The 21,810-nt window shown below is 34.5% G+C and overlaps 1 protein-coding gene across 3 annotated transcripts in view; it reads right to left on the reverse strand.

Moving 5' to 3' along the window:
• Positions 1–9,675: 9,675 nt before the first annotated feature.
• RBM26 (RNA binding motif protein 26) overlaps positions 9,676–21,810 on the reverse strand; it is a 55,330-nt gene continuing 43,195 nt past the window's right edge. For all 3 annotated transcript variants that reach the window (XM_064645972.1, XM_064645973.1, XM_064645971.1), the window contains 4 exons: positions 19,629–19,838; positions 17,206–17,292; positions 13,977–14,090; positions 9,676–9,906 (listed from right to left, as the gene is read on the reverse strand). In XM_064645972.1, the coding sequence (XP_064502042.1) occupies positions 9,817–9,906; positions 13,977–14,090; positions 17,206–17,292; positions 19,629–19,838 (501 nt within the window). In that variant the 3' untranslated portion in view covers positions 9,676–9,816. The remainder of the gene's footprint in view (positions 9,907–13,976; positions 14,091–17,205; positions 17,293–19,628; positions 19,839–21,810) is intronic.

Consider the following 21,810-nt stretch of genomic DNA (forward strand, 5'->3'; position numbering starts at 1 on the left):
ACAAATTAAGGTACCCACAGGTGTGATAGAGAGTGGGTAGATTGCAGGAAATGAAACATGCACATCACCAATTGTTTGGCCAAGAACTTGAAATCTCAGCTTCCATCTGCCTCAGCACCTCCTTCTAGAATTTTAATATCAGTTTATTTCACCAACACCTAACAAAATTAAACAGAAACAGCCTTTCTGCTGTCTAACCTAATCACAAGTCCTATAGGGCATGGTACATCCCTACACTTACTCTGCTTTCTTCCCACCTGCTTGGTTCCGTGACTGGCTAAGGTCCCTAAATGCCGTCAGAATTGTCTGTGTTCCCGGACAGTGGTTTAGCTTGTCTACACAGATCCATTAGAGAAAATTATCTCTTCCTGTTCCAGCCTAGCCTCAGGGCTGCTTTACCCAACTGGCAAACCTGAGTTCTCCTAGGAAGTGAAAGTGCAAGCAGTGGCTGTGCTACACAATGGTGAGTAGAGGAGGAAGCATCTCCTCAGTAACCTGCTGCTAGTGCATTAGCACTGTACTAACACGAGTCACACAGCCTTTGACACAAAGCTACTATACTCATAATAAGCTAAACGAAGATCCAAAAGGTCTGACAAAATTCTTTCAAGGTTTCTCACACCTCCTTTGGAGGTGATCCTTTACTGATCTGAGGCTGCTTTCCCCCCATCAAAACTACTGAGGGATTTGCCAAAAGGGATTTGCCAAAATTTCCCACAGCAAAGTCTCTGTTTGTAAGGCTGTTAAGAATACAAATGGGTACAGAGAGTCAGCTCAAAAATGCAGGGCCATAGAGCTTTCAGTTTAGTGGGTCACTACTGAACTGCAGCATATCTTGTGTTTATGAGTAGCAAGTGCAATGCTTCTGTTCTCAACTGCTCACCTGACATTCTGCAGAAGCATTTCAGCTTCCACATTATGCTCACTACACGTGTTGTTAAATGTTTTGTCCTGCCTCCTGTAAATCAGGGGGAAGAGAAAAACCAAGAGCTGAAGCCAAACATACAAGAACAACATAGTGTGCTAGTTTTTCCAATGAAAGTAGCATGGGTTGAACCAGAATTATGGGATGAAGAGATCTACTGATTCCCAACTCCTCATTCCTGCCCCAGTATTCCCCACCAGTAATGTCTTTTCAGCCATCCAGTGAAGTAGATTAGGAAGGTTATTCAGTTGCACTATCTCATTTTTAAAAGCATAGCCAGCTCCTCAATCACTACATTATCACACAAATACCTGCTGTGCCAAGCAGAGAGAATGGGCAGGAGTGACCAGCCAGGGTCTCTTCTGATGCTGGCATGGAACGAGACTATGAGAATATTTTTCACAACTTAGTCCTAGGCATCAAAGAGTTAATACTGCCTTATCTAGAAAATGAGTTTTTGAAACACACTCTAAATTTCAATAGTGGCCAGAAATTATTTCACAGAAAGATTCAAAACCTAAAGGATAGCTCAGTATTTGTTAATTCAGTATAACTCCAGAGAGTAATTCATAAGCTTCTAAATTAATATTTTTAAGGAGGTCATAAAATGTGAACTTTAGTAACTGCTACAGCCAATCAAGCTGTCATCAATCTACAATCTAGTTAGACTACTAACACACTAGTAATTACCTACTCAAATTACTTTAAAAGTTTAAAAAAGCTTATCTCCAGATAGTGTTATAGCACGATATACTGCCATCTTAAAAATGAGTAGTGAATACTGCTGGGTAATCTTTTTATTATTTCAGATTCCAATTTCTCTAATTTATTCTCTGTTTCTTCTGTGTTTTTCTAGCAAGCTGTCTTCAAAAAATTCAATACATAGTAGATTTGCAGAGAACAAGAGCAAAGACATCAGTATTTTTAGTAGAGGAAGGATTAGTGCAAATGAGGATGGAAAAGAAAAAGTACTTACTTTAAACTCACTTGCAAGGATATTTAGAGATAGTTCAACATAGAAACTGAAGAAACAAATATATTTTAAATTATTTTAATTTTAAAGTTATTGGTACATAAATTTAGTGAAGACATGTAAATAATATCAGGAAGTTCACCAATACAAAACTGCAAATACAGAAGTAACCTGTTAAAAGTTAACAAGGTCTAATGATGGTTTACATTCCTTAATTTTTCACTGTATATCAACAGTAAAAACTGCTCCATTTCATTCTGCTATACTGTCAATATCCTTACATAACTTCTAATAGAAAACTTATTTTGTAATTCAGGTCATGCAGTACATCTGCTGACCAGCATTTTGCTTCTTCCACCAAAAGGGTTATCACTATTGCTCTTTGCTCTTTAATCTTCCATTTTTCAGTAACAGAATACTCTCACAGATAAATTTGACTACATCGCATTAACAAATCTAATTACACAATACACAGGATGTTGCTTCTGGGAACAAAGAATTCTGAATTATAAAATCACAAAATGCCTTTTTCATATTTCAAAAGGTAGTTTTGCAAACTTCTGAATAGAAATACTAGAAACAAATAAATATTCACCAATTATTGACTTCGTACTTTAAAAGTAGACAGATTCCTCTCCCCCAAAGATACTGAATAAGTACTCTTGGGTATAGCAGCAGAGGCAGATTTCTATTCTCTTTGTAGAAGGATTAACACATTTAAAATATGTTCCAGTAGATAAGCAGTTATGCTTCCACATCCAGGCCCATTCAATTACTAGAACAATGCATAGAAGTTTTCAAGTGTGGGCAGGTAATATTTCTCTTTCGTGTAATAACTTGTTTGAAAAATGGTCAAGATTTCAATTAGTCAGGTATACAAAGTCCACCTTTCTGAACATCTATACTGCAAAATTCTATGCTGCAGCAAAGTTTTCTAAACCTGCTCACTTGCTGGTTACTGGATATTTCTATTTTTGTGTTCTTGATAAAACTTTTAATTCTACTTAACCTTACACAACTTTTTTCTGCCTAATACAAAAAGGATGGTACAAATTATAGAGGCATTTTGAAGACAGCAGCAATGAGAAAGGTTAAGACTGTGCAAATAAATAAATAGTATCCTAACGCTCTTTCTCTGTTTTCTAAGGTAAAGTATTACAACAAAAACAACAGAATGAGTCACATCCTGCATGTTCTTGGCCTAAATATGACTTGTGTGCATGGGCGTTGCACACTCAGAGTTCTAAGTGTAGAGACGCAGGGGCTACTAGGAGCTTCCTGATGCACTCAGGCAAGACAGTAACAGACAGGATGTGCAATTATTTCACATCATAGATGAAAAATTATTTTGTATAATTACACTGTACCAATTAGTGGAGCTACAGTAGTAATTAGTTGAGGTATTTAGGATGAGCCTACCATAAAGCAAAGATAACTGGCTACAGTGGTGAAATTTGTTTACCCCATGTTAGGCCAGTGATTTCTTTTGTAGTTTGTATAAAAACACAATGTTGTGGGCCACTTCTGCCCCCCTTCACTTCCCAGCCATAAATTTTAGCTTTCCATTCACTGCATATGCCCTATTCCAGAGCACAAATATTTTTAAAAGATGAATTCTTACGAAAGCTTTGACAAACAAAATGTAGCTGCCCAAAGTTTTCTATAAATTCAACTGTAACCTATCAAACACTAATTCAACTCCCAGAGCAGAAAAGGAGATGGATACATGCCTCTTGCAACGCAGAAACATTCTTCTGGTTTTTATTCAGATTTAAACACCTGGAGTCATGTTTTATTATTGGTACCTAAATCCAAAGAGAGATACTTTCAGTTCACAGAAACAGAATTTCTGCTGACATAGTAGAGATGCATACAGGTTTTTGCAAGAAATGCAAATATTAACATGAGAACTGAAACAGGAAAAATATCACAGAAGTGTTGAAATGGGAACAAATTCTTTCCACTTTTGTTTCACTTGTGTAGCCATAGTGCCCTCCAGCAGCCAAAAGAGAAAATACAAGGCTTTATCTTGTGGAAAAAGAAATTACACAAAATCAGAACTAGGTTGTTCAGGTTTTTTTAAGCAGAAAAAGGACAGTTTGCAAATGTGAGGAAGAACATTCCTTCATGTTAAAACAAGGTACTTTAATGGAAAGGACACTTCTTTCAGCTTTTATGCAGCACAGCTCTGCAGAACTGGGAAGCTGTATAAAAATGAGAGGTTTTGTACCCTAAAGGCATTTCTGTGATTCTGTAGATCTCAACTACACCATACATGCATTAGCAACATGCACACGATTTTGGCAAAAGGATATAGATTTTTACATGCACAGATCAACATACATTTTTGTGAAGTCTTTGTTTTCTCTTTGGTTCAAGCATCTTTATTGCACCAAATTTTGGGTGAGAAGAATATATTATAACCTTTAAAACCTAAGAAACTTTTCTCATTTCCCTAGAGAGCAAATCATTGGTTAGAGAGAAGAGTTCATATGCCTTAGAGCTTGGAAATATTCTGTCTAGCTGCAGATCATTACAAAAACATTTTTGAGAAGTTAGTGTTTCTTTTCCCTTCACATTTAAAAGAACACTAAGCTTAAGAAACAGAAGTCATTCTTCAGCAACCAGGAAATGAACATCTGCACTGTTGAAGTTTTGAGGCCTGTAAACAACATTTTTGATTTCAAATAATCTCCAGAGCTTGTCAGGAGGAACTGTAAATACATTTGCTTTTTTTTCTTCCTCTTTCTTTTAAAATAAAAGTATGTGCTAGATGATACAAAAAGATCTGGTTTTTAAAGAAAATTTTTACCTACCAAATTACTATAAAAAAATTTATGTGAATCTGCAACACAGAAGAGTAAAATAGTGTAAAAGAGTAAAAAGATGATTTTACCCTCTCTGTATTCAAAAGGTCAAAATAAAACAAGTCTATACTACAGATATTTTTCAGAAAAATGAATTTTGAAGAGGACATGCCTCAAAATATTTTCTCGCATTTGCTGATAGAGAAATACTAAAATCCAGTTCATCAACTAGTGCAGACACATTTGCTGAATGTGGTGTCCCAGTCTTTGGAAGAGAAAGGTGAGAAACTGAATTAGTCTGTTCTGCTAACAAAGCAGGAAAGATCTTGGAATTTAAGAATTCAAATTGTAACATGAAAATTACTTCAAAATACCACAGGGTCAGATGAGATGATTTTTGAAGACATCAGCGGGTCTCAGGATTATGAGCTTACTGCAAGAAGAAGAAAAAAAGTTAATCTTCACTCACACGGACCAAGAACAAAGTACCATCATTCAGATAAGTTTTAGCATTAACACATATAGAAGGATTTTACAAATAACAATCTATTAGGAAAAAAAGAAATTTCTTGTGCAGTACGTTCTTGAAATCCCTCTCATTAGCTTTACAATTAGATCCCCAAAGGATTAAAATAAAAGACTGAAATCGCCAAAGTCTGGTTTTGTTGCAAGTATTTTTGATGTCTACAGATTTAAAACATGGTGCAAGATAAAACATGCAAAGGCATATTTAAATAAAAAATAATTATTCTATAAAACTACAGTATTTAGGCAACTGTGTGACAAGAATACTCATGAGTTTAGAAAGGTCTACATTTTACAAGTCCACAAAAACTAAGGGTTCATTTTCCCTAAGGATCAGTTTACAGCTCTATTTACTCAGTTGAAAAAAAAAACCTTTGTCTTTAATCTTGATCACGAACTTTTACTTTGTCTTAACAGGTTCATTTGAAAGTAATCGAGTGCTATGATATCAATACAGTAGGAAACAGTTTCACTCAGAAAAGTATGATGAAGAACAATAAAATTGTTTAAATTCTCACACTTATTTTTCCAGAAATCCCTCAAATTTCTGCTATTTGTTCCAGCTGTTCTAATCTTGATTTGTTAATTGTAACTTACTTTTCTAATGGCAACAAAAGATAAGTAATACAGGATTATATTTGACTATGTCTTCTTTAGTTGCAACATAAAACAATAATGTTGAATTAGAGTAAATGAGGTGCTTCACTGAAGGTCTCTGCCCCTTCATGTTACTTTGTGTGTTTGTACAACCGTAGTCTGTGACTGCTGGAAAATAAAAAAATATTCCTTCCTCCCTCCCCATGTATTTCTGGTGAGACCTACTAGTTCACAGTTTAGTTAAAAAAATACAGGGAACATCCAAAGTCACTTCTTTGAGTCAAACCCAACTTTTACACATGTTTTTGTTTTCTTTTATGGTCATGCAAAAACTGACAAAAATTATCTGTTCTGCATACAAAACCCTCAAATAAATGTACAGCTTTTTAAAGTTACCCAAGGGCTGACAAGAACAGAAAAGCTTAGGCAGTTTGAGGTCCTCTTCAGAGCTAGGTCAACAATGAAGTGAGACGTTTTAATTAAGTACAATTATGTTCTCAGATACTTAAGTTATCTGGATAGTATATTTCTTTTCTAGTTAAGGAATAGACTGTTTTCAGTGTAGTTTAGAACACAAATTAGGTGTCTGAAGTTACAAGATTACTTTTCAACATGTGCTTTTTCTATTTAAGAAATAGACCTGTCCAGTTTGCTTGTAAAATAAGTCCAAAACCTTTGTGTTTCACTAATAAATATATTTGATTTCTTTTACGAATATTCTGAGTGGAAATAAATGAGTTTTAACAGAAGAAAAAACATAAATAGTACTGGCCCTAAGTGATGCTTCACAAAAGTATTCTTGTTACTTTACTGTTTTGTAGAGATTAAAATATATTCTGAATTAATGACTCCTATTACTTCAAATTTTTTTGTAGTTCAACCAAATGTGGTTTAAAATCATATTGCTGTTGAACTGCATGTCAGCTTTTATCTTATTCAAGCCCTTTAGTATCCAAGTGGAAAAGAAAATACCTTCTAAAATGTTTACCTTTTTTTCCATGGAAATTTTGAAAAGCTGTCTGAGGAAAACCAAGCCAGCAGGATGTTTGGTTTGTTGATTCAAACAAGGAAGGATGCTGCTCCAGTTGACAACAGATTTCACTGAAGGCTTTGTTAATAAGGATCTGACTGAACTGAAATTACAATAGTTGGAAAAAAAATGTAGGGGAGAGGAAGCTAGACAAGGAATATGAAGACAGAGAAAGCCAAAAGGAAATCAAACAAAGAAAGTAATTTGATAAGGACAGAAATATGTACAGATTGCAACAGGGACACTGTTTCCTTATGCTGAATGACATACAACCACAGATGGGTTTCGACTGAAAGAAACATTTGGGCTTGTTTTTAAAGTGAGAATAAACAACAATTCTGATCCAGGTGTTCTTCAACCATTCAGTGTCACAAGGTAACAGCAGGGGACAAAATACACACCAGTAGGAAGTTTGTGGGAGGAAGATGGCAAAAAGAATTTTTAAAGGTTTCATCCCCTTACAAGTAGATCAAGGTGCAAAGTTATTAGGATATGAATCTTGCATGGATGCATTACCAGGCTGAATTCAAAACAGGCAGGCAAACTTGGAATACTGGTTTTAAAATGATGTGACACAGCAATTTCAGATGATTTGTAAGAAGCACCCATGCAAAAAACACACTGATAGTTGTCATTAGCTTGTGTTTTGACTGACTGCAGTGAAAAGGTAAGTTTGAGGAGTAGATAAAGCATGCCATGCTTAAGGCAGTATGGACAGTCTTTTCCTGTGTTGTACCTGTTCTCTAAGACAACACACAAAAAACTTCCACTTTCTGGACCGTTGATTTGGCACTTTTCAAATACACTAAATCGTTAAAAAAACAAAGTAGAAAAGCTTGTATTTAATTCAGTGAACTAGAACAGCTCATTGAGAGCATTGGATAAAAAGGTTCTTAAAATATTTTATTTTGCCTGAAATTCAGTGTAAAAGGAAATCAATTTCCCAAATTCAATTCCTTCTGGCAAAATTTAGAACTTACTGTAACAAGCATGGCTGTCAATTGTGACATTTCAATGTGAAACTAAGACTATACAAAAACTTTAAGTGCATATTTTTTGCCACAAGATATGCATACACACAGGGACAGAGGAAAAAACCCAAACCAAATCAAACAGAAACCCCCTCAACAAAAAAACCCCAAAGCAAGATCCAGGTCTCAAAATCCCTTCAAGTAATTCAATGGCACAAACAAAAATTCTACAGCTGGAGATCTTTCTGAAATGCTACTACTTCTACTTTCCTACTTTGGAATTAAAAAAAAAGGGCAGGGACATGACTTAGACTAGTTCTCCTGTCTCCCCAGCAAAAGACAAAATCACGGACTAAAGAAAATACCCTGTTAACTGAAGTACTATCACAGAATCAGAGAATATTCTGCATTGGAATGGACCCACAAGGAACATCGGGTCCAACTCTTAAGTTAATGGTCATACGGGTTCATGTCCATCTATTTGATGGTTTTATGATACACTCACTAATGAATTGATGGGGGGGGAAGAAAATATTAAAAACAAAACAACCTCCTCGTCCTCTCCAAAACAAAAATAAAACCCATTACTCTAATAGTTAATAATTGGATTTTCTTTTGAAAACAGTGCAGCAAAATGCCACTTAATGGGAATAAAAACAAGTCTTTCTGAGATGTCCTTTACTGCAAAGGACTAGGCAGTTTCCCCTTCCTAAGAAGCAGAGAAACTTCAGACCTCACATAACAGAATGACCTGTTAGAAAGAGCCAATGAAGTAGTTCTGTGGAGCACATTAAAATTTTGCGTACGTATATTTTTGAATGATGAATATACGTGATTGTGTGAACTTACTATCTGCTGAGTGTTACTTTTGAAATGGAAAAATGTTATCACAGAAAAACACGAATATAAAAGATGAATTAGTGTGTACAGTAAAATTTTTTAGAATATTATCTACCAAATATCCCACTTCTCACGTATTCTTCCAAATTATATTTCAGTACTGCATATTATTTTTGTGGGATGAAATTTTCTTCTACTGTTGCACAGTGCAGGGTTATAGAAAAAATTCCTTATTGTTGGAATATTATTCCATTTACTGTTTGACTTACATCACTTTCAAATTCAGAACACTCAAAAGTTTTTTTTGTAGAGTATACCTGTGTTAATGTACATGAAACGTGATTTAGATTTTTTACATATATATATATTCAGTATTATTTTAGTATGAGTGATAGTGATTCAAGCTCCTTTTGTGAACATGGGGGTGGGGGTTGCCATTTGGAATGGTCTTTTGTCTTTTTTTTTTTTTTCTTTTTTTCATCATGAAGGACCATTGCCTTAGCTTTTTTTGGTTATTGCTTTTTTTTTCTTTTTTCTTTTTTTTTTTTGAAGACCATTCCATTTCTTTATTTTTTAACATCTTAAAGTCATAAGGACTTATATGCAAAGCAGTCATACACTTTATCATTAAAACCCATAGGTAAAATACGTACACAAATCCAACAAAAGGCTAGTACATAGTAAAGCCTAAGCATACTACTATGCAATATTATGAATACATAACTTTAGAGACTTCGGTTTAGTACTGTTATCTATTCATTTCTGAAAACATTCACAAAGATTTTAAATGCAAATTTTCATTCCGTATCTGGAATAGAACAAAAATTATCTATGTTATAACAACTTTTGGTCATTTGTGTTTGACCAATTCAGTAAATTACAAAGAACCCAAAGAATTCTGTAACTTTCTGTAGAACTATGTAATAAAAACATTGCATATGTTCCTAGTATGATGTCTTTAGCAATCATTTACTGAAATGTAACTCAAACATCAATCTCTCAAAACGTATAATTGACCAGCTGCTTTTTAATCTATATCTGAATCCAACTTCATCACAAAACCCCTTTTAATACAAAGATGCAGAAGTACATTAGGTAATACTAATGCAACACAGGTGCAGTTCTAGCACTGTCATTGATCAGTTGAATCATCTTCTCCATGAACGAGATTCATTCTCCTCCTCCTCTTCATCATCATCTTGAAGCAACGAGTCATCCACCAAAGATTCTTCCTGAAACTTCAAGAGATAAAGGTGACAATGTTACACCAGAAAATGCTAAAAATCAAAAGGCAAAATACAAATCTCTGATATTTGCAATTTGATAAAGAAAATATTTTGGGGTTTAAGAGGTAAACAGTAATGCTTTCAAAGAAGTATACTGTATATATATATGTCATATATATATATTAGCAAATGGCAAAGGAAAGTTTTTTTCTCTTCAACAGACTTTAAAATTACCAAGACATATGCACCTCATCCTTAAATAGCTCTTCTGATTCTTCAGCATATAATTCATGCCCAAGCTGCTACATTTCCACAGAACTTAGCATGCTATACTGAAAACTAATGTTTTTTTTCAGGCTCACAGTAACTATGCTGGTTTTCATCCCAGAGCTTAATCCACCTGTGTCACAGTATCAAAAAGGTTGAATCTGAGACTTTTTGATTTTGACAGCTTAATCAAACTTAAAATCAATATAAAAATTTAAAAGTTTGAGGCAGGGAGACAGACAAGATATATTACTGTATTTCTATTCCTTTCAGTAACAACACAGTAACTTGACAGACTTCAAAGCCCTAAATATTTCAGGTGAACAGTAGCAGGCTGTAGAAAGGCAAAGTTAAACAAACAGTAAGGTGTTTCAATTTTTATCTACATAAAGACACAGGGGTGTATATAAACTACTATTATATTTTGGGACTTTTTTGACAGTGGCACCTAACCCAGCAAACTCTGTGCTAGCTAAAGCAAGGACTAAAATACAAGGATGTCTTTCCCTAGCAAAATCTCTCAGCTGTGAAATAACAGCTATGGTCTTCCTTGCTTACGCTTTTTGTCCCAGTAATTGTGGGGGTTTTGCTACAGAACTTCCAAATTCAGCAAGTGGTGTGCAGGCTGATTTGTGAAATTAGGAACTCTTCTGGAGAGATAAGAGGCTCTAGGCTGAAGTAAGCCTCAAACTAAGTCTTCTCTTTCCAGTAGGTTCTTTTACAAGAAGGAGAAACTACTATCTCCAAAAAGATCAAAAAGACTGGAACAACTTCCATATAGGGGAACAACTATAGGGAGAGAAAATAACTGAGGGAACGTAAGACGTTATCGTTCTATATTAAGTATCTGAGAGAAAGTGAAGAGAGAATGATGGTTGTCTTTTCGATGCAAGAGCAGAAGAACATCAAAATTAAACATGCAGGTGGTGGATTCAACAGGAAGATACTTATTCTGGGTAGACATAGGTGAACAGCAGCATTCTCTTTTACAGGACATTACAGATGCTATTCAGATTCCAAAGAACCAGATAAATTCACGTAATAAACACATATCAAGGGCTTTCAACTACATCCGACTCAACATCTCTGACTCAACAGGTCCCTGAACTGCAAATCACTGCTGATTAAAAGCTTATATCTATTTATGTGTTTGTACTCTTCCTAAGCATCAGTTGTTGACTCAGTAGAGTCAGCTCTTTTGTTAGGCACCCAGGTGTAGAACATAAGGCATCTAGGAAGACCCAGTGCTTTCATAATTAGCTGGTTATTCACCAGGGATTTTCTAAAGCACTTAAGTCCAAAAGGCTTTCCTCTTACTTTCATAAATAGACTAGGAACCCTGTTTTGTTATTAAGAATCTCACTCTGCTGAATGATCTAGCTCCTTTTTTTCTTTTTTTTTTTTTGAAACATCAAGTTTCACCTAAGTCCTATGCCTGCTATCCCTCTTTAGCATCAATACTCCTCAGCTGAACTAAAATGGTAGTTTAGACATGGAAAAATGAAGGAAACCTTTTTCATGTGTTTACAATAGCTGCTATAAAATCAAGTTAAATAAGTAGGTATGCAGAAACTCAAGATATTTTACATGTATAAAGAATGTATGACTGAAATTCAGGCCACTGACTACAAGCCCAATCTCAAACTAAGCCTGCCTAAGTATAAATTTTAAACAGTAACACTATGTAAAATTTCTTTTTGCAACTAGTTGAACTTCAGCACATGAACATGAAGTTCTTGACCTCATTCATTTTGGACATAGGGATCATAACATTACACTTCAAATACTAACTTAATCAAATGTTAGAAGCAATACAGAGCTCACAGAATGAAAGAATGGCATTTAAAAGCAAAATTTCCCAAGGATTATCTAGTAGAAATACCTGATGTAAACTAATATTTTTATATTACAGATTTGTTATTGCAAAGATTTCAGCAAGCAGACAAAACCAATGAACAGCTAAGGCTTTTAACCCAAGATCAGCTGCTAGATATTTTCCACAAGAATAATTAGCTGAGGAATGACTACAAAAACAGTCCCGAAACAAATAAAAGCAGTTAAAGAACAAAATCGGATCTCAAGGAAAGTGTCAGAAAAATAAAAGGTCAGGGAAAAAACAATCTATAATAAAGTTAAACATTCCAATAATTAAATTATTTATTTAAAACCAAGTTACTTCCCCTTTTTACTTAAATTTTGAAAACCTGGAAAGTTTTAGATGAGTCCATCAATTTATGAACTGCAGAAAACAATCCTATGCAGTCTTTTCCCTCAGTTTTCTTTCCATACCTGATGACTCCTGTTAAGGAGAATAACCATCACCTAAAATAGATATATCCCACTAGCACAAGCACTTCTCAGCTGACAAGTTGTCATCACACATCTAGGTCTGAGTTTGTAAATCTGTTCTTTCTCTTTGCCAGGGCATGTCACTTTTACTATCTTCTTTCCCTTTTTCCCCCACTATATCCCAGAGGTTCCCTCCTACACTCAAGTGTCTCGGGAAGGGGAAGGCAGTTAGAAGGCAAATCTCTCTGTAGTTTACCTACCAACAAATATGTACTTTCCTTCCTCTACTCTGCTGAAGTTTTTGCATACCCCTGAATGCCCTTCCTTCATCACCCAAATCTCAATGAAGTGGTTACTCAATGAGACCTCTCAATAACGCACATCCCTTGCAGCAACAGGCACTGTTGTTGATGTTCCCCAGTAATACATCCCTGAAGGAGATGTGACAAAATATCTAAGATGCTCTCAAGATTCCATAATGTAGTCTCTTGTTCACTCACAGCTCATGACTACCTAACAATGCCTGAGGTTTGTGCACACAAGGAGAGTAGCATTTAGTAAGTCACAATGCACAAATGCCTAATATGAATACACAGAGGTGGAGGTAGACTACACTGTCTTTGACAGGCATGCTAAAAACAAATTAGCATTTTTGGAGACAGGAAGCAGACAGACAAACTGGTGTCTTCAGGAAATAAAACAGAAAGTGAACATTACCAAATGTAAAAGAACTAACCAAATTTAAATCAAAGCAAACTTGTGAAGCTGCTTCTATGGCTGATGTGCCAAAATACCACAGGAAAAAAGATACATACAAATACTATCACCGAGTAAGTCAAAGTGCACTTCTACTTCAGCCATTCTATGGCAATTACGCGTGTACACTTTATTTACGGTAAATAAATTAGGAAAAAGACTGCTTGACTTCATCCCCAAGTGGCATTTGTTTTTCTAAATTCACAAATATTGGTATTTTGAATGTAATGAGTTAGACTGGATCATGACTTGTTGCCCCACCACTTCTACATTAACCAATTAAGTTATTTGGACATGGCTTTAGTATCTTTCATGCACAATGATGAAGACTAACACTCAGCAGAGCTACTTTACATGTCTGAATGAAGTCAGTAAATGGTCTGAATTACTCCTTCACCTGTATCCTCCAAGCAATATCTCTATAAAGGAACAAAAGAGTCTGAAATTTGATTCTCTAAGAAATTAGTGCCAAATGTAAATGGCACAAACTCATGTTTTGGACAAAATCCTCACTCTCTCATGAAAGTTAAAACCCACCACTTCCATTTTTTAGATATATCCTCTAGAGTTTTTTGTTGGGTAAGAAATAAAACATTTCTCCAAGGAAAAGTAAAATATCTAGACTTTCAAAACCTAAATCCCCAAAATACACTTTCTGATATCAAAATATGAATTAGATTAAAAAAATAGGAGCATGAATCAACTTTTCTTGAAAAAGCTATTTTACCTTAAAGAGGAAAAAATGAAAATTAAAGAAAAAGCAAGCTTACTTCTTCTTCATCGGGTTCAGCTTCTTCTGTTTCAACAGCTGACATACTAGCAACAGGCTTGTTCCATGCCAACTTCAGCTCTTGTCCTTTAAAACGAGATCCATGAATTGCAGCCTAAAACAAGTTTAAACATCTTAGTTATATGCGATTTTACAAAAGAAGTCCAAGCTGTAATATATTCATCACTGAATTACTGTTAATAGGCTAAACAAAACAACTTCATTCACTGCACATGGAATTCATACATCCTTTGAAGAAAATGATCAAAATATGTTCAGAAGAAAATAAGCTTGGAAAACCATCAATCATTAGGTGATGTAGGCAACATACTGAACTAACACCTTGTTTTTAATATTATCTTGATGGGTTCCTCACCTTTCAAAGATGGACACAAAACTGTTAATATATAACTTAGTGGAAGAAGTAAGATATCTCACAAATGATTTAGTATATTTTAAAAAACCCAACAACCAAACAACTAAAAAAAAAGCCCCTTTGTGATTACAATTTAAATCTACTGGAAAATGTTCCACTTCCTGTAAAGCCGTTGTAATTGAAATGTAAAAATTTTTAACTTATGGGATATTCATGCCCTTCTAAGTACCAGCTGCATTAAGTGGCTGCTTTGGAAAGAGTATGTTCAAATTAAAGTAACATGAATGAGCATAAATCAGTGTTAGCAACATTCCGAAATAACCGTCATGGTCACAAAAGATTTATAATACAATCTGAAAGCACAGCATAATGTGAAATGTAGAAACAATTACATGTTCAATGACATCTGAACATGAATTGTGTGATATTAAAGTCCCCAGGTATAAATTTTAAATCTGTACATATAAATTTATGATAAATTTAAAAGATTCTATGCTTATTAAAATGCAGCTCAGGAGCTTTTTGTCCATGGTCTCATCACAATGTCACACAACCAGAATTTGTAAAAGTACTTACACGTGACATTTAGGTCCAGAAACAACTTGTAATCTTAGGAAGAAATTACTACTACATAAAAATGCAACATTTTACAACAGGGAATCTTCCTCTTCCTTCCAGGCTACAACATATATGAACATAAAGCCTAGGCCTATTTTAATTTAAGAAGGTAAAATACTAGCTGCATTTACCTCACAATTGGCCTCCACAGAGGTTTTTAATGATTACCTTCTATAACTAATTCTGCTTTAGCCATAAACACAGAAATTCCAGTGGAAATATATTTAATAAATAGGAATATCTGAAGGAAAATACATATTTTACTAGATTTGATTGAAGCCAGTTTTCATAACACTTTCACTTAAAAATGAAGGTGTAATATCCCTATTTTCAAAGGGCATTCTGAACTTCACCTTTAATACAGCTTGAAAACTCCACCTATTCTATTTGAGAGTGATTGAGGAAAATTATACTGCTTTTTAAATGCACTGAAATGCATCACAAAAAAAAAAGAGAGAGAAGTACATAACATTGACTTCAACCTTTCCACCAAATATATGTCCCTTCTCCCCCTGCCCACATCTTTTTTTATTCTGTGTTATCTTCCTTTTCAAGTGCTTCTTGTCTCTACACTTCTGTGTTTGATTCCAAAATACTACCATTCCCTGCTTTTTACATGTAGAAGTTTAGGTAAGGCAGAGAAGACGTTACTTGCCAATTTTTAGGTAAAGCATGTTCTAAACATGTTCTAATATATTTTGCTGATAAACAAATATCTTTAGCAAGATACTGACAAGATCCTTGTAGTGAATCATACTCCATCTGGAAGAAGTAAAGCCTTTATTTGGATAGTCCACAAAACAGATTATTGCTCTAGGTAACCTATTTTTCTTTTCAGGGAAGCAGACGTTCCTCTCAATACCTAGGAGTATTTCTTGTAACTACAATGTCAAAGAATATGAAGTTGCAAAATGAAGTATCCTGTGCCAGGAAGCACTAAAACTGAAATCCCAACCTTACTTCAGTTCACTTGTGAATATATTAATTACAACTGCTTTTATCTGCAGTATCTCTCATTCTCCACAAAACTATGGTTCACTGTTGAACTGTGTTCCTTTGATACAGCTGTACAATACTGTTTTTCCTCATGAGTCAGTATACATGACCTACCATTAATTACTCTTCCTTTTTTATAGAATAGTTACAATCTTCATACAGTTACTGCTCATCACTGCTATACCTAAGAGTTTCACAAACAAAACTTTATGTTTCTGTAAAACATCTTTGGTACATGGATCAAACTATTTCTTAAAATATGTAATCATAAACTATATTCTAAGTGTTCAAAACTATTTCCCCCATTGGCTTAATCTGCATTGTAAATACCAGTATTTCTGTCAATCAGGTCACTGGTGACTCAAGACGAGAAAGAGAATAGCCTAGCCAGGTATGAAAATCATGTTCAGGTAAACTGCACAAGATAAACTTTGTGCAAATTATAAAATGAAATCTTTCCATACAACCATATCATAAATATGAATCCATTCTTTCTGGAGTCCCTGTTATTTTCAGGATACTCCCTCCCAAGTGATGGATGCATTTTAAAGGAAACAAAATAATTTGCAGAACAATTATGTTCATTATTTTGTGCAGGTTCACATAATGCCTACGCTACGGACCGGTTAAGGCAGGAGTGCCACTGAGCTAAATGTATAAAGTCCTAATGATCCACATGTAAGGATGCTGAATTACAACATAAGTTAACTCTAGATTTTAGTGTCTAGAAGTTACTTCGACAGTTCTGTGCTTCTGCAATTTCATAAATTTCTAAATAAAAAGGGGGAAAAAAAGAAAACAAAAAGCAAATCCCATGAGATCAAATATCATTTACACTACCACAGGTTTTCAGGCAAAGGTAGATCCAATCAAAGACAAACAAAACACACAGGCTTGCTCTGCAGGATGTCAGTGACATTTCAGGAAGACTGTGAGGGTAGCAAGTCTTCAGGTAAAAAACCATCGCAACTAAATGAAGATGAACCAAGACATCAAACTATTGATTCCTCAGTGTTTCTCTTAATTTCTCTCTTACATCCTCCACTTGCTATAAACATCCTCATTTCCTAAATATTTCAGTAATACGATGTTCTGACAATTTTGTTGTATTTAGAATTCAACTTTTGTGTCAATAGTTTTAAAATAACTAGCAGTATTATATTTAATCAAATACAGAAGTGTAACATAACCAGAAAGTACTTGAATGCTGCAGAATATTTTTGAGAAAGTCTATACTCACAGCTTCGGCTTCTGCTCTTGTTTTGAAAGTAATCACCGCATGGAGAGAAGAGTCATCTATCTGGCAATCTTCAATTTCACCATATTGCTTTTGGTAAACAGTAAAAAAATTTTAGTAAAATAGTTCTCCACCTCTAAAAATGCAGTTCTAAATCAAATGCCCTCAAAAAACCACAGAAAATTAGAATAGTGTATTCACAGTCTAAATGCCAGAGTACTTGTCTTAGTCAAGAATACTTTTCCTTGTACTTGCATTTCTAAAACACCAAAGTGCTCTTGTCTCTGGATTTCCTAATTCCTACAGATATGAAGTAAAGTTATGACAGAAAGGTTGCCTTGCTTCAACATTTCTTTTTTTTACTAGAAAGAAGGAATCTTGAGATTATTTCATTAGCCTATTGCAAAACTCTTCCACCAAAAGCTTTGTTAGTGGCAGGGACTGCAGAAAATGTATCAAAACTTAACTGTTCTTCAGCATCTTAATATTCCCACCTATTCCAGTAATGGCTGCTATGGTATCACTACCTTTAATGCTGCCATCACTGTGAGCTGCAAAGCCCATCAAACATGTCTGTGCAAGCAGACTGCACTGCTGATGTGCACAGTTGCGGTATCATATCACAGAGACAGAAATATAGCTCAGAATATTTCCATGGAATTTGCAGCAAGTTTAAAACTTGAAGTAAACCCACAACCTGCAAAATTAAGTAATTCACTTTTTTTTCTCAGTGTTATCCTACTAACATGGTGAATGGAATGGTCTTGTTGATGTTACTAAGTTTATGATTAATATTTTTGCTTGTTAATGATTGTAAGTTTTCTATTTTCTCTAAAAAAATAATGTATAGGAAAACATGAAGTTTGCACTAAGAAAAGTACATAATGAAATGAAAACTATGAAAGGTGACCAGCAATATTTCATTTAGCAATATTCGCAAGACAGACTACATCTCAATGCTGTATATTACAAATAATTTTTTTTTCTAACATGCATCATCAAAACTGGATTCAGAAACCTCCAAGTAGAACATATCACTTCATTTTAAAGTTACATGTTCTTACTTTTACAGAAAGATTTGTTAAGTCATGGTCAAATGTTCAATCCCTCATACATCTCTATAGAAAGTACTTTTATTCCCCTTAATTACACACACAAATATATATATAGATATGTATAAATGTATGATCGGTTATTTATCTCCATAGGAAGTAATTTTGTTCTTACAGGTATGACGGCTCCTTTTTTGTTCCCCTATAGAGGATTGATGCAGTGTACTTAAGGGGAACAAAATATATATATATACCTTTATGTATGTGTGCACACATAGTTCCTGGAAACAAGACACCTTAAAAAACCCAGTATAACAGTGGAAGGGTTTTTTGGTTGTAATTTTTGCTGCTGTTGTTTTTGTTGTTTTGTTTTGAATTTTTTATTTATTTTAAAAAGCAGAGACAGATCCTTATTGGTTCTTGTTCTTTTGAAAAGCTGCTCGCATGACTGCCAGACAGGAAATATTAAGTACATTGACTGGAGTAAAATTTACTGAACTTACTGGCTTCTTGACTTTTTCCTTCAGAGAGGACCACTACAATTAAATGTTGGGGGAAAAAAATCCCAAACAAACAAGGGGAAAAGGGCACAGTCAGCAATTCACACGATTTTTGCCACTAGATATTCTTAGCATTCATTCCACAAAATAAACAAATCTGCTTTTATCATACTCTTTTTTAATGGAGGAAAACGGTTTTTATAAATTTATGTTCATTTTTCACTATTATATTTTCAAAGAAAAATGTGCTAAAAATGATGTATGTCAAGTTATCATTTCTTAGACTGAAAACAGAAAAAAAGTAGAAAAAGCTCTGACTTAAGTTTAAATACACGAACAGACAGAAATCTCTGGATGCTCTTCCAAGATCTGCATATATTTGCATAATTTTCATCTTAATTCTTAAATTCAGAAAGTCAGGCAAAAGCACTGAAAATGTTTAATGAAAATTTTCATTAAGCACTTAAGATAATTCAACAAAGATAAACACACTTCAGGTACTGAAAGTTTGGCACTGACAGTCTGTATTCTCACCATCCCTTCAGTTATTGTATTTCAGTAACTAAAAATTTGTAAAAAATTTACATAAATCCTGAAAAAATAAATATTATGAGCCATTTTCCTTTCCTTTTAAGAAGAAAAAATCCAGAAGCCTTGTAAATGCTATGAGATTACACTTATAACTAGTTGAATCAATCGTGTAATTTTCCTGTTACACCTTTTTCTGATGCATCCTCTGCATATCATGTTAAAGATTTACTCCTAAATAATATTTCCAGATGAACTGAATCAAGATGAACTGAATCAAGAGGAAACAAGTCATTCAATAGAAGAATGTCATCCAAAAAACAAAAAAGGTGAAACTGCAACATACCGCAAAATGAGGAAGAAGATCTTCTCTATCGCTTTCTGTAAAGGCAGAGATTTCTAACGCCCTAGGTCGATGATCCACAACTGCATGCACAGGAACTCCTCTGCCTCTTCCCCGGCCTCGTATTCCTCTACCTCTGCTACGTGATGCGCCCCGACCTCTTGCATGAACCCCTCTACCACGAACTGAAGAAAGAATCCCTCGTTTGGCAGCCTAAGATGTTTATACATAACATATTGATAAATTAAAATTCACAATCTACATATTTATACAAAATTAGCAAACACATATTCTGATTCTTCCTAAAAACACATCCCCAAAACAGCCCCAGAAAGAGCAGCTTGCAGGTCTTAAAATAACAAAAGGTGAATATTTTAATACCATTCAAAAGCTAATACTGTTAATTATTAACAGACAAAAAATAGGATGGAAATAGGAAAAAAGAACCAGATATTAAATAGTGATATCAACAGAGCCCTTATCTGTGAGCATTAACTTCTCAAAAAAAGGAACTGCAGTACAACTGAAATTTCATTAGCAAAACTTCTTGATACGGTGTCTATCTACTTTATTTGTCTCTTTACTTTTGCTTTTTTGTCTCTGAAAGTTCAGGCAAGACTTTTATTCTGACCAGAACTGATGCCACATAAGAGCTTTTGGCCACAGAACTGCAAGGTGTGAAACAAAGGCTTTTAACGGCCACTACCAAGAACAAAATATTCACTAACACTTGGCTCTATGTACTCAATAATTTCCATTCCCACAATACCTGTGTAACCCTTCTAAAGAACTGGCATGTACCCTCCAAGAACAGTCAAAAGGCCAATAACAGTGACAGACAAGTCATTTAAAAAATAATCTGCAAAAGTTACTTTAAGTTTCAAAAGGGCCCTTTCAGGTACTTAATTTCCATGTTTTTAACTAGAAAATAAAACTTTTTTAAACTCAAGTAAATCTGCCATAAGAATCAAAAGTTAAATCAAATCACCATAACTATGTTTACAACTCAAGCGGTGACGGCACTACTTTAATGCATGCCAGTGACAGCACCCATGGGGAGATCAATCTGTTACAGCTTTATTAATGAAATTATTCAGATAATTTTACAATAGTATCTAATTCACTTTAATTTTTTATAAAGAGAATCCTAAGGGGTTTGGGGTTTTTAGTTTTGTTCTTTGGCAGGTTTTTTTTTAAACACTTTAAAATATTTAAATGAATAATTCAAGGTATGCTGACTCAACAAACAAGCTGTAATCTATTTGGGTTTTCTTACAGTAAAATCAGGGTTACCTGGAACGGAACAGCAGGTTATAAGTCAAAGAAGAAACGTGAAATATTGTGGGAGTCAGAGTCACAAACACAATATGTGAATATTAGAACTTTTTTTAAGAATTTGTAAGAATATTGAAGAATCAAACAAATGTCAATGGGAAAAAAAAACAACACCCTTTTGTACATTGTACAAGGGATACATTTCATGTTGTTCCTTGAAACGTATCAACGTGCATCACTAATAACCCGGTTTTTCTCCATCTACTTTGCTTGGTATTTGCTAAAGGGTTCAGAAAATTCATTTTACTAGCAAATATTACTTCCCTGAAAGAGCTACTCTTTTTTGCCCTCAACTCAAAAAACAAACAGATTTATTGAGAGACGGAGTAGGATTAGCGCACTCAACTGTGGTATAACTTTATCTTGAACAAGCACCTGCTTTCTGCTGCTATTTTACAAGTCATTCAATTCACATATTTTCTGGAATGTACAATTTATGAATAAGCTTTCAGTCCACATGAGTATGAAATATTACTCACCATCAGAATATACATTGTTAACATAAGATTTTGTGCCATCTCTATTCAATTGGCTTGGTTTATTAACAAAACTATGTTCACAACTACCAAAGCTGCATAACAACTTAGTTTTGAAGCAAGATTTTAATGCAACTTCACCGCACGTATTTGCACTGTATTCATATGTAGTTATACATAAGACATGACCAAACTTCATTAAGACAAGAGGGATTTAAGCGACACAGCAGCCTGCTTAACAGTAAAAAGAGATAAGATTATCATGCGATTTAAGACAGTGCAATATAACACAGAATAGCACCCACAGCATCCATAATTTCTCAAAATTAGACACAGATACGAAGAATCTTGCACAGCCATCTCAATTTTTTTTT

Source organism: Pseudopipra pipra, chromosome 2, assembly GCF_036250125.1.
Source record: "Pseudopipra pipra isolate bDixPip1 chromosome 2, bDixPip1.hap1, whole genome shotgun sequence".
In the NCBI taxonomy this organism is placed as follows: Eukaryota; Metazoa; Chordata; class Aves; order Passeriformes; family Pipridae; genus Pseudopipra; species Pseudopipra pipra.